This window comes from Rhinolophus hipposideros, assembly GCF_964194185.1.
Source record: "Rhinolophus hipposideros genome assembly, chromosome: 8".
NCBI lineage: Eukaryota > Metazoa > Chordata > Mammalia > Chiroptera > Rhinolophidae > Rhinolophus > Rhinolophus hipposideros.
In genome coordinates, this window is record NC_138054.1 from 68,368,175 (window position 1) to 68,380,709 (window position 12,535).

General features: G+C 43.4%; 1 protein-coding gene across 19 annotated transcripts in view; it reads right to left on the reverse strand.

The window, feature by feature from the left end:
* Window positions 1-12,535, reverse strand: part of MACF1 (microtubule actin crosslinking factor 1) — a 312,440-nt gene that overhangs the window by 167,260 nt on the left and 132,645 nt on the right. For all 19 annotated transcript variants that reach the window (XM_081054961.1, XM_081054954.1, XM_081054959.1 and 16 more), the window contains 2 exons: window positions 11,640-11,717; window positions 7,520-7,612 (listed from right to left, as the gene is read on the reverse strand). In XM_081054961.1, coding sequence (XP_080911087.1) covers window positions 7,520-7,612; window positions 11,640-11,717 — 171 coding nt within the window. The remainder of the gene's footprint in view (window positions 1-7,519; window positions 7,613-11,639; window positions 11,718-12,535) is intronic.

The window sequence follows — 12,535 nt, forward strand, 5'->3', positions numbered from 1 at the left end:
TGCATTGCACAGCTGCAGGGGGCTCCACTCACATTACAGTCTATGTAAATTAGTTCAAATGAACAAATCAGGTCCTCCTTTATCAACATGGATAAACCTCAAGAACAAAGTTTAGTTTAAAAAAAAGAACAGGTCGGAGGGATAATGGATGGGGGGAGGGGGATTCACAGTGTGAGGGATATAAATGATGAACGTCTAAGTATTACCTTGTCTTGTACACCTGAAGCTAGTAAAAAATAAATAAAAATAATTAAAAAAAAAGAACAGGACATATAGACGATACTCTTTGTGTGAAATATTTAAAAACATACAAACAACAGCACACATTATTTATGATTACTACTCTGTCATAAAGGTACAAAAGCATATATGGAAATGATATACATGAACGTCAGGATAGTATTTACCCGGGGGTCAGAAGGAGCAATAAAAATGGCTGCATCTGAAATGTTTTACGTCTTTTTAATATGTGTTAAAACACTTTGGAAACAATAAATCTCTTTATAAAGTTATCAACACTACCAGTCTCATCAGTAGCAGCAATTTTTAAATCTGGAACTACTCTCTCCTTCATCTGAATACTCCCTCGAGATGACAACCACCACCTATATGTCTATATCGTTACTCTACTTCATTAACAACCATAAAAGAGATGAACTATAATGACCAGTTATCGATGCCCTAACATTTGATAGTTCTACTTTGCAATTCTATTCTGCTTTATATAGCACATGTTCTTGGTGAGAAAAGCTAATAGACACTCCATAATAAAAGACTAGAAAACCACAACGATACATAACTATCAGGATATGTATCAGACTCGATCTGGAGCAAGACAAGGAGGATGGAGACTCTATATAATCCTTTATCAACCAACCAAAAGCTTTGCAAGCAGGGAGCCTTGCCCCACACTCCCAAAAACTTAACTAGTCCTACAGGCAAACACCAAGCCTTCAAAAGCAGCAAAGAAAAGAAATTAGTAGTTAGTTGCATATGGGAAAATACATACTCTGGCAGCAAAACTTCTCTCAGTGAGAAGACAAAATAGGCATTCAGCTATGCTGTAATAGCAAACAGAGAAAAACAGATAGCCAATATGCATCCAGAAGACAGACTAAGCCAAAGCTGTTTATATCTTCCAATAAAATTGGTAATAGGGCAGGGAACAGTGGGTTAGGTTGAAAGCCCTGCAAATTATAAGGTCCATTAATAATTATAACAAGTTGCTATGAATTATTGAGCATATACTGTGTTCCATCTCCCTATCCCATACCTCCTTGATTCTTTAAACCTCTATCAAGTTATTTAATAGTATCTCTCTTCTTACTCCCTTGAATTATATAGTCAAACTAGATTGAGTCGGTGTCTAGTTCAATTTTACACCTCTCACAGACTCTACCCAAGATCCTGGTCAAGGCTGGCCCTCAGTAAATGTCTATGCAACTCACGTAAAGAATACATTTTCCTATAAACTAAAACAACAAAGAAATACCATTCCGTACTGTGATGGCTATTACCTAAAGGACAGACAACAAATGGCAGAAGAGGATGTGGAGGAACCCTCATACATTGCTGGGGGCAATGGAAAATGGTGCAGCCACTTTGGAGACAGTTTGGCAATTTCTTAAAAAGTTATCCACACACTTAACAATGCAACTCAGTAATTCTACTCCTATGTATATATACAAGAGAAATGAAAACATATATCCATAGACTAGTATTCAAATATTCATATCAACATTGATTATAATAGAAGAAAAAAAAGAACCCCAAAGTCCATCAACTGCTAAATAGACAAAACATAGGGTATATCCACACAACAGAATACTACTCAGCAATAAAAAGGAATGAAGTACTCATATATGCTACAACATGGATGAATCTCAAAAATATTATGCTAAGTGAAAGGCGCCAGATAATAAGAGATCATATATTATACGACTCCATTTAGGTGAAATGTCCAGAATTGGCAAATCTATAGACAGAAAATAAGTGGTTATTTGAGGCTGGGATGGGAATGGAGAATTGTAAATGAGCAAGAGGGATTTTACTGGGATGATGAAAATGTTCTAAAACTGGATTATTGTGGTTGTTGTACAACTCATAAAAATCACGGAATTACACAATGAAAATGGGTCAATTTTATGGTGTAAATTACACCTCAATATAGTTTTTTTTAAAAGTATGTATTTTCCTAAAATAAACAAGTGAACCTAGCTAGATGGGACTGAGCCTCAGGTCTAGATCTAAACCACCGATTTCTAGGCAATGCAATAGAGGGATGGAGGACACTGACAGGAGACGTGCCAGAGATGCCATCAGCATCTTTAAAAACCATATCGGATAAAAGACCTGATTTCTTCAACAAACTGCACTGGGGGCTAGAGATTTAGTGCAATATGTGGACATTGTTTTTGATTCTGATTCAAACCAACCATTTTTTTAAATGAGGTAATTTGGAACATTTGAACACTGATCAGATACGAGTATTCGATAATTTTAAGAAATTAATTGTTACAGTATTTTACTATTATGGTTTGTTTGAAAAAAGAGTATCTTTCAGAAACACACAGTGAAATATTTACAGATGAAATTATATGAAGTCTGTCATTTCTTTCAAATTAACCTACTGGGCTTTGAGGAGTGAATCAGGATATAGAAGAAATAATATTGACCACGAGTAATTGTTGAGCTAGATGATGGTATCTGGTAGTTCTTTATGCTATTTTGTCTTTTACAAATGTTGGAAATTTTTTAAAACAATTTTTTAAAGAGAGACACGACCAAGATGGCACAGTAGGTAAACGCTGTTTACCTACCACATCAAAATTACAACTAATCTACAAAATAACCATGATTGAGAATCGCCTAAAATCAAGCTGAACTGAAGCCTTGCAACTAAGGATGTGCAGAAGAAGCCACCTCCACCTCCAGTCTGGTAGGAAGGTCAGAGATGCCTGTTTAATGGTCACCCGCGTGTGACCAATAAAGATCAGGAGGGCTATTTCGGCTGTGGGGGCCCCCTTCCCATCTCCCAGAGGAGCAAGAGATTCCAGCCCAGGTTTCCAATGCCAGGGAGAAAAGTCCCCATAATTTCTGGTTGTGAAAACTAGTGGACATTGTGACTGAGTGAGACTGAGTACAGCTGCACTCACAGGCGCTCCTCTTAAAAGGGACTGTGTGCGGACTTACCCACCAACAGAATCACTTGCTTTGAGCTTCAGTGCTGGGACAGCAGCTGGAAAGGCGGCAGGGACAAATGGTGGGGAATTGTCTGGCTTGGGACGGGGGCTGGAGAGGCGGCTTTCTCCAGGATGGGGTTGCTGGCGGAGGCCATTGTTTCTTTGTTGAGCCCTCCTCCTTCCCGGCATGCGAACACAGGGAACTGCCAGCCATTTCTGAGTCTCCCATCTTAGTTCGCCCTGCCCTGGTGATTTGAGACCTGGCCCTGTCCAACTTTCGGGCACACTCAGGCTGCTTTCAGTGGCTTTTTTGTGCAGGCAGCCTGCCTTGGCTCAAGCTGCAGACTTTCCTAGGGTCTCTCAAAGGTTTGCGGAACCCAGACAAGCAGCATCTGGCTTGAGTGTATCCTGTACCTCTGGCTGAGCAGCCCTAAGCTGGCATTAGTGGCAGCTGGCCTTGGTTCACAGCTTGGCCTCTCAAGGTGCTTCCAAGCACAAAACGGGAGGCAGACATCTGTGGACTTCTTTCTGGCTCCCAGTAAGTGGGGCATGGACTGTGGCTGAAGTAGACCTACAGTAGATACCCTCCAAGGTGGTCCTGGGGCTGGCACCCACAGTGGTCAGCTTCAAAACGAGTTGAAGCATCACCCAGCTGCCTCCAAGTACGACACACCCATGGGGAGGATTAAGCAGGCACCAGAGTCCTGCTGAGGCAGATCCTGCTCTGTAGGATTAGCCCCTGCACAACAACTGCTCCACTGTAGTCAAGGCCAGTCCTTACCACCAGTGAGCCCAAGGGTCAGTCCCTCCCATTGATGTGCAGTTATCAACCAAGGCTCAGCTACAAGAGAAGGGCACACACAACCCACACAAGGGACACACCTGGAGTGCGTGGTTCAGGTGACCAGAAAGACTGCACCACTGAACCCCACACGACACCTACTACATAAGGCCACTCTACTAAGACCGGAAGACATAGCAGCCCTACCTAATACATAGAAACAAACACAGGGAGGCAACCAAAATGGGGAGACAAAGAAACATGTCCCAAATAAAAGAATAGAACAAAGCTCCAGAAAAAGAAAAGTGAAGCGGAGATAAGCAATCTATCAGACTCAGAGTTCCAGACACTGGTTATAAGAATGTTCAGTGATCTCAGGGAAAACTTCAGCAGAGAGATAGAAAGCATAAAAATGGAGATAGAAACCATAAAAATGAACCAGTCAGAAATAAAGGATACAATAATGGAAACGTAGACTATATTACAGGGAATCAACAGTAGATTAGATAAAGCAGAGGATCCAACCAGCGATGTAGAAGATAAGGTAGCAGAAAACACCCAACCAGAACAGCAAAAAGAAAAAAGAATCCAAAAAATTGAGGCGAGTTTAAGGGGCCTCTGGGACAATATTAAGCATACCGACATTGGCATTATAGGGGTCCAGAAGGAGAAGAGAGAGAGCAAGGAATTGAAAACTTATGTGAAGAAATAATGACAGAAACCTTCCCTAACCTGGTGAAGGAAACAGATAGTGAAGGAAACAGATATACAAGCTCAGAAAGCACAGAGAGTCCCAAATAAGATAAACCCAAAGAGGCCCACACCAAGAAGCATCATAATTAAAATGCCAAAGATTAAATACAAAGAGAGAATCTTAAAAGCAGCAAGAGAAAAGCAGTTAGTTACCTACAAGGGAGCCCCCATAAGACTGTCACCTGATTTCTCAACAGAAACTTTGCAGGTAAGAAGGGAGTGGCAAGAAATACTCCAAGTGATGAAAAGCCACGACCTACAACCAAGATTGCTCTACCCAGCAAGGCTGTCATTTAGAATTGGAGGACAGATAAGGAACTTCCCAGACAAGAAAAAGCTGAAAGAGTTCATCACTACTAAACCAGTATTACAAGGTCTCTTAGAGGGACTTCTTTAAGATGGGAGGGGGGGTTAAGGATGGGTGAAATGGGAAGGGATTAAGAAGAACAAATTGGTTGTTATACAGTAGTCATGGGGATGTAGAGTACAGCATAAGGAATATAGTCAATAATATTGTAATAACTAGGTATGGTGCCAGATAGGTCCTAGATCTATCAGGGTGATAGATGGGAATGGGGTTGGGGTCAAGGTGAAAAAGGTGAAGGCATTAAGAAATACAAATTGATAGTTAACACAGTACGGGGGAATATAATCAACAATGTTGCAAAGATCAGGTAAGGTGCCAGATGGGTACAGGACTCATCAGGGGGATGACGTCATAGACTGTAGATGCCTGACCACTGAGCTGTACACCTGAAGCGCTGGAGTAGAATAATATCGAATGTCATCTATAACTAAATATATACATTAGTCACAGGATGTGGAGTACAACATAGGGAAGATAGTCAATAGTATTGTAACAACTATATAAGATGTCAGAGAGGTAGTGCCTTAGGGATGGGTTATCACTTTATGAGGGGTTTAAATGTCTAGTATGGTGCTTTGTACACCTGAAACTAATAAAAAAAGAAAAAAGAAAAAAATACACATGGACTTAGAAGATCAAGTGAGACTGGAGAGAGAGAGAGAGAGAAAGAGAGAGAGAGAGAGAGAGAGAGAGAGAGAGAGAGAGAGAAACATGTCCCTGATGGAGCTCTTCAGGATAGGAACAGACCCATTATCCCCATCTCCTCTGTCCCAGCAATATTTTAATTAACCAATTCAGTTTTCATTCCTCAGCTCCTGAGTTTCCTTGTTAAAGAAATTTAGCTGTAGTCAGGGTAAACAGAGACACAATAGACAGATTCCTCTTGCCTTATGTGACTAACATTAGGCATTCACAGTGAGGGCAGGTTTGTGGTGAAAATAGAGTTTCTCTAAAAAAACAAAACACAAAACTCCTCTGTTTATAAGCGTTCCCAGGGGGTCACTCTATTCCTCTACAAAACAAAGTTCCTGTTCCTACCCTGTGGCGGAACACCTTACCAAGTTCATGTACCTGGTTACCCCTGTATTCAAAACTTGCCTGAGGCCACTCTGTGGTTCCACAGAAATACATGTCACCCCCATACTTTCCAAATCCTACCCATGCTGCCAATTGCCAGCCCTGGCTCCAAACCAGAGCCCCAAGAAATAAGTCCTAAACTCTCAGTTTTCTCAGGTTCTTAGGTAGTAAGTAGGTTCTGATACACCCTCTGTCCCGCCTTCAACCAGCAGGTGGTGCTAATTTCCCAACTAGGACTGGACAGAGTGGCCTCAGTGCTTTGAGACATTACATTAGCGCCTTCTCCCACCTGCCCAAAAAGGGCTCCCTCTTTCTACCAGCCTCCTGAACAGTATGGGAGAGCTTTCTGAGAAATAGCTTTGTTTAGTGGGGCTAAAGTGATTCAAGAAGGTCTTTTTATAAAAATAGGGCTGTACTGACTTGAAAAGAATTTGCCTTCTTAGGAAGGCCATGTGACTGCGTGGGTACTACCAAATGCCACTGCTCTTGGGTGTGACAGATGCTACAAGACTGTGCTGACGAGCCCATACACAAAAAAGGTGCTTGCTACAGACTAAATGTTTGTGTCCCCTCAAAATTCGTATATTGAAGCCCTAGCCCACAATGTGATGGTATTGGAAGTAGGGGCCTTTGGGAGGTGATAGGTTTAGATGAGCTCATGAGAATGGAACCCCCATAATGGGATTAATGCCCTTATAAAAAGATGAAAAGACATGAGATCTCTCTCTGTCTGTATCCATGCACCAAGTAAGGTCATGTGAGGACGTAACCAGGAAGAGGGCTCTCACTAAGAACTCCACCACACTGGTACCCTCATCTCAGACTTCCACGCTCCAGAACTGTGAGAAATTAAGTCTGTTGTTTAAGCCACCCAGTCTATGGTATTTTGTTATAGAAGCCCAAACTAAGACAAAGCTATAATTAACCAGGCTTATTTTAAGATCATTAGAGCTGAGGTCAAGTCTGCACCAAAGCAGGATTATAAATCTTCACTCCACCCTCCTAAAGCATCAAAAGCAACATCTTTCCCCACCCCTCATACTCTGAGTCCCTAAAGAGCAAGTTTTGACTCAGCTGAGCAGACTTCTAATAACCAGACTGGCAATGACAGGGCCAAGCAAAACAAGTGAAAAATCCCATTTCATCATGAAAATGATTAGAAGTTCTGGGTTTAGGCTACAACAGCTTTGTCTCCAAGCCAATCCTTATCTTCCTTTCCAACTCCCACTCTTAGTGCTGTTCATTGCCAAATACAGAGAAGGAAGACTCAGTATGTCTGTGGAAGGCAGTGCAACTTCTAGTTCTTCCTAGGCCATGTACAAACCAATGAACAGGGACATTAAACTTCACAGACCCTACCTGGAAGTGCAAAATAATGGTCCAGATCAGGCCCAGGGTCAGCTTGGGGTTGCCATCTGTGATGTCATCGTTGCGAATATTCACTAGTTTCACCTGAAAAAGAAACAAAAGCTGGTCTCAGAGTTCTGTGACTTTTGTTTGGATTTCATCATTTATATAAACTGACCTTTCTGGTGTACAGTTCTGGGTTGTAACACATGTAGAGATGCATGCAACTACCACCACAATCCGGATAATACAATTCCATCATCCAAAAAGGTGACCTCGTGCTGCCCTTTGTAGTCAAACCCTGCCCTCACCTGAGTCCCAGCAACCACTGATCGGTTCTGTTTTGCTTTTTCCAGAATGCCATATAAATGGAACCATACAGTATGCAATCTTCTGATACTGGCTTTTTTTCGCGCAGCACAATGCCCTTGAGGTCCCCACCGAAGTTGTTGCATGTATCAATAGTCTGCTCTTTTCATTGCTCAGGTCTTCCACGGTATCGATATACTAATATGCTGTGCTTACCCTCTTACCCACTGCAGGACACTAGGGTTGTTTATTGGAGCAATTACGAATAAAGCTCCTATATTCGTGTACAAGTTTTTGTGTGAGCATATGTTTTCATTTCTCTAGGGTAAATTCCTAGAGAAATTTAGGAGTGGGATTGCAAGTTAAATGTCATATGGTATATGTTTAGCTTTATAAGAAACTGCCAAACTATTTTCCAGCGTGACGGTACCATTCTGCATTCCCAGAGGTGCTTTTTTATTAAGTCATCATAGCCTTGACTTTTTTCTTTCTTTCTTTCTTTTTTTTAAGGTAAGGGGGGTGCTCGGGGAGATGCCTCTTTTCCCTCATTAGTCTTTGGCCAATTCTGGCCTCCATTTTCCTTCCATTTCCATTGACTTTGTCACAGATATCCCCACCTGTCATGACTCCCACAGTATCTGCTTTACTCCTAAAACCTCATTCCAACAACACAATGTGCACATATACACAGATCCCCTGCCTCTGCCCCAGGGTGACCAGCCGCCCCAATGTGCTAGAAATGCAGGGGTTTCCTGCGTGGGACTTCCAGTGCTGAAACCAAGTAGCCCAGGAAAACCAGCCTGCATCCGGCTTGACCTGTGAGCTTCTTTTGTCGCAGACTCATGGAGCTACTGTTTAAGTGTGCCAAATTGTCCTTGAGCGGCCCTCCTTTATCTCTTCAACTGAACTGAAATCTGTATGTCTCTAAAGAACCCTAGTGATCTCAAACAGAAGCCTCATTTCTTCCTTACGCCAAGGGTGACCAGTACTATAAACTGAATGCTCGTGACCCTCCAAAATGCGTATGTGAAATCCTAACATCAATCTGATGGTATTTGGTGGTGGGGCCTTTTGGGGGTGATAAGGTTATGAGGATGGAGCTCTCAGGATGGGGTTAGTGCCCTTGTAAACGAGACCCCAGAGAGCTCCCTCGCCCCTTCTGTCATGTGAGGACACCGCTCAAAGACAGCCATCTCTGAACCAGGGCCTCACCAGACATTGCATCTGCCTTGTTCTGAGACTTCCCAGCCTCCAGAACTGTGAGAGACAAACTTCTGTTGTTTGTAAGTCCCCCAGTGTGTGGTATTTTTGTTACAGCTGCCTGAATGACTAAGGTACCTGGGCAAGTTCTTTCCCTTCTCTGTATCTCCTTCGCCCTCTGGGGGTGGGAGAAGCTGCCCTTCCAGTCTCAGAATGCCGTTCTTGTCATCACTGATCCCTACCAACCCACAGTTGGTCTGTGGGCAGTATCCGCCAGGTCCTTGCTCAGTCCCACCTCCCTCAGCTTTCCTCTTTAATTCTGAAGTCCATCTTCGTGGGCCAAACCACCTTCCAACCTCGGCTAACCCCTTCCTTGTCTTCAGCATCTAACTCCTATTCCTTCCTACCTCAACTTCTACCATCTTTCCCAGCAAGTTAAGCAGCCCTCCCAATGACCTAAATATCACCCTATCTGCACAATTCATCGCGTTCTCAATTCTGCTGACTTTCATGTTTACTCTGCTTTGGATACCTGCACAGCTACCAGTTAGACCTCACCATCACCAAGAACTGTTCTCGGGTTCTCTCTTCTTGGAGTCCACTGTTCTTACCTGCCCACATTTTCATTCTATCATAGTAACTAAATCTACTCTTGGGCCTTATTTAGACTTCTAGCCAATCAATTGTTCTCAATTTACCTTGTATATGAAGGCTCCCTCTGGTTTCCTCTAACTCTATAAACAGAATTTCAATGCTGCTTTCTGCAGTACCCTACACACTTCAGCCTCCAATTCTCCTATTACTTTTCATGTATCAATTTATTTAATATTTATGAAGTGCCAATCATGGACCATTCACTATGACAAGTGACGAAGATAAAAATGTTAAGATATTCCCTACCCTCAAAGGGCCTACAGTGCATTAGGGCAAACAGAGAAAACAACAAAGTAGTAAGTGTTATATTAGAAGTAAACTGCTGTGGGCGCACACAGAAAAAGAATTTCCCAAGTTAATGAGAATTGTTCATAAGAGGGACCAAAAACTAACTCCAAAAACATGCATACCATTTAATGTCATCCTAACCCATGCTGTTGCCTAGCAACTATAGCTATCCCCAATTTTTTCCATGCAGTTCTCTCTAAGCAGATGAACTTTCTGACCCCCTCATCCATCTTCCTCTTCACCACAAACTATCTCTGTTATCTTTATCCCTCCTTCCTTCCTTCTCCCTGTATCTCACAAGAAAGGCATTTTCATTTTATTTCTCAAAGAGAATCACACCGGCTATGCTCTGGATCTCACCCCTCAATCCCTAGATTTCGTTCCACTAATTAGGAAGCAATGGGAGGAAGGCTAGAGGAAAGAGCATGGATAGTGGAAGAAGCATTAAACTCTACGACAACAGACCTGTGTTAAAGTCCCAGCGTGGCTCTAACTTGTTGTATGATTTGGGGCAGGTCATCGCACCTATCTAGACCTCAGTTTCCTTAGCTATAAAATGAAAAAACTGGGCTAGCAGATCTCTGAGGCATGTCTAGGTCCAACATTCTATGGCTCTCTCTTCTCATTCTCATTTTCAGTCTTCCTCTTTACTGGCTTCTCCTCATGTCTAAAAATGTGTTGCTGTCTTCCTTCCTTCCCTACAGAGGGAAAAACATTTTTCCTTTCCTATATCCAGGTTCCATATACTCAAAATACTTTTTTGCTCTATTAAAACTGTTCCCAGGCCGGCCAGAGGCTCAGGTGGTTGGAGCGCTGTGCTCCTAATGCTGAGGTTGCTGGTTCAATTCCCACAGGGACCAGTGAGCTGCGCCCTCTACAGCTAAGATTGTGAACAACGGCTCTCCCTGGAGCTGGGATGCCGTGAGCTGCTGTGTGCTGCCATGAGCTGCTATACGCTGCTGTGGGCTACTGGCCACAGCCAGCATGAGCTGCTATGGGCTGCTGTGTGCTGCCACGACTGGCCAGCAGCCAGTGTGAGTGGCTGGCAGCTGGTGAGAGCTGCCATGAGTGGCCGACTGACGACTGGTGACCGACTGCCTCAGCCAGAGGGGAGTGCAAGGCTCCTAATACCAGCATGGGCCAGGGAGCTGTGTCCTACACAGCTAGACTGAGAAACAGCGGCTTGAACTGGAGTGGGGCCAGGGGAGGCAGAAGAAGAGGGGAGAAAAGAACTTCACTTAATAAAAACTGTTCTCTTAAGTCACCAATGCTTAACAGCTAAGAGCTTTTCCTCAGACCTGACGTGACGGCATCCCCTCATCTGATGTTCACGCTAACTTGGCACACGGCTTTTCCCTTTTCCTGGCTGCTGTACCTTTTTTCATCTTCTTTGCTGATTTACCTCTCACCTTCTTTGGACCTCCATCTAAGGGGGGTGCCCGGAGTTCAATCTTTAGCATCTAGCTCTTCTCTGTGAACACACTCCCTTAGGCAGGCCACAAGCTCTCTGCCAGGACTACCAAATGACGTGTCCAACCATGACAGAACTGCTCACTAGCAAGTCAGATGCAGAACTGGGTCGGTCAGATTTTACGATTACTGAGGGGTTACTCGCTGAGGACACTCCAAATAGGAACCAAACACCAACATTCCACCTGGGGGCCGCCGGGGATCCTCTCACCTGTCGCTGTTTCAGGAAGTCCAGGGCAATCTGCACGTTCTGCAGCCTGTGGAAACGCATCCTCCCCTTCTCCCGGGGCTGCAAACAAAAACGGGGTGTTACTTTTAGCTATACTGATTTACCCATGCACACCACTTTCCTCTTCATTTCAAGGGCTAAAAGACCACAGGGAATTCATCGTGGCTGAAGCCGGGCATGGGCGCATTCCATAAAGTACCCTTTGATGGCAGAACCCCTGGTGTTTCACCATGCTCGCCAAGGCCTCCAGAAGGCCTGTTTGCACCACAATTCCTTGAACACGGCACGTTTGACAATTAGTGCTAAATCAGTACCGAGGCTTCTCAACAGGTTCTGCCACAGTCAACGTAGCAGACCTTGATTCTGGATGTGAGATTAATGGGAACAAAGACTTTGGCTCTACCGCTCCTAAAATCAGTTAAATGCTGTTGTAAGGGAAAGGTGGAAAGTTCTAATTGCATAGTGCACAGTAATGGACAGAGCCAATCTTATTGTAAACCTGGCGAAAGATGTTAGAGGTAGCTAATTCTAATAAACAAGTGAAAAAAAATCCACGAGAGGCAAAAATCAGGAAGAAACTTATTTTCCAGGAAGATGGGTGTCAATGTAGGAAAGCTACCCTTTACCCCAGTATGAAATACCCAGAGCAAACAAAACCTTAATGATGTAGGGATGTTCAACATAATAATCCAAAGAAAGGTATTTTCTGCCAGTCACTAAATCTGAATGTCATACCAGCCACAGGATAGAAGCCCATCTCCATCTCGTGCCTCTGGTGCGCTGTCCACAGCACAGCTCAACTTCTATCCACCCAAATATGCACGAAGTCTGTTTACCTGATGCAGGGATGGGTATCTATCTGTGGAACATTTTCTCCT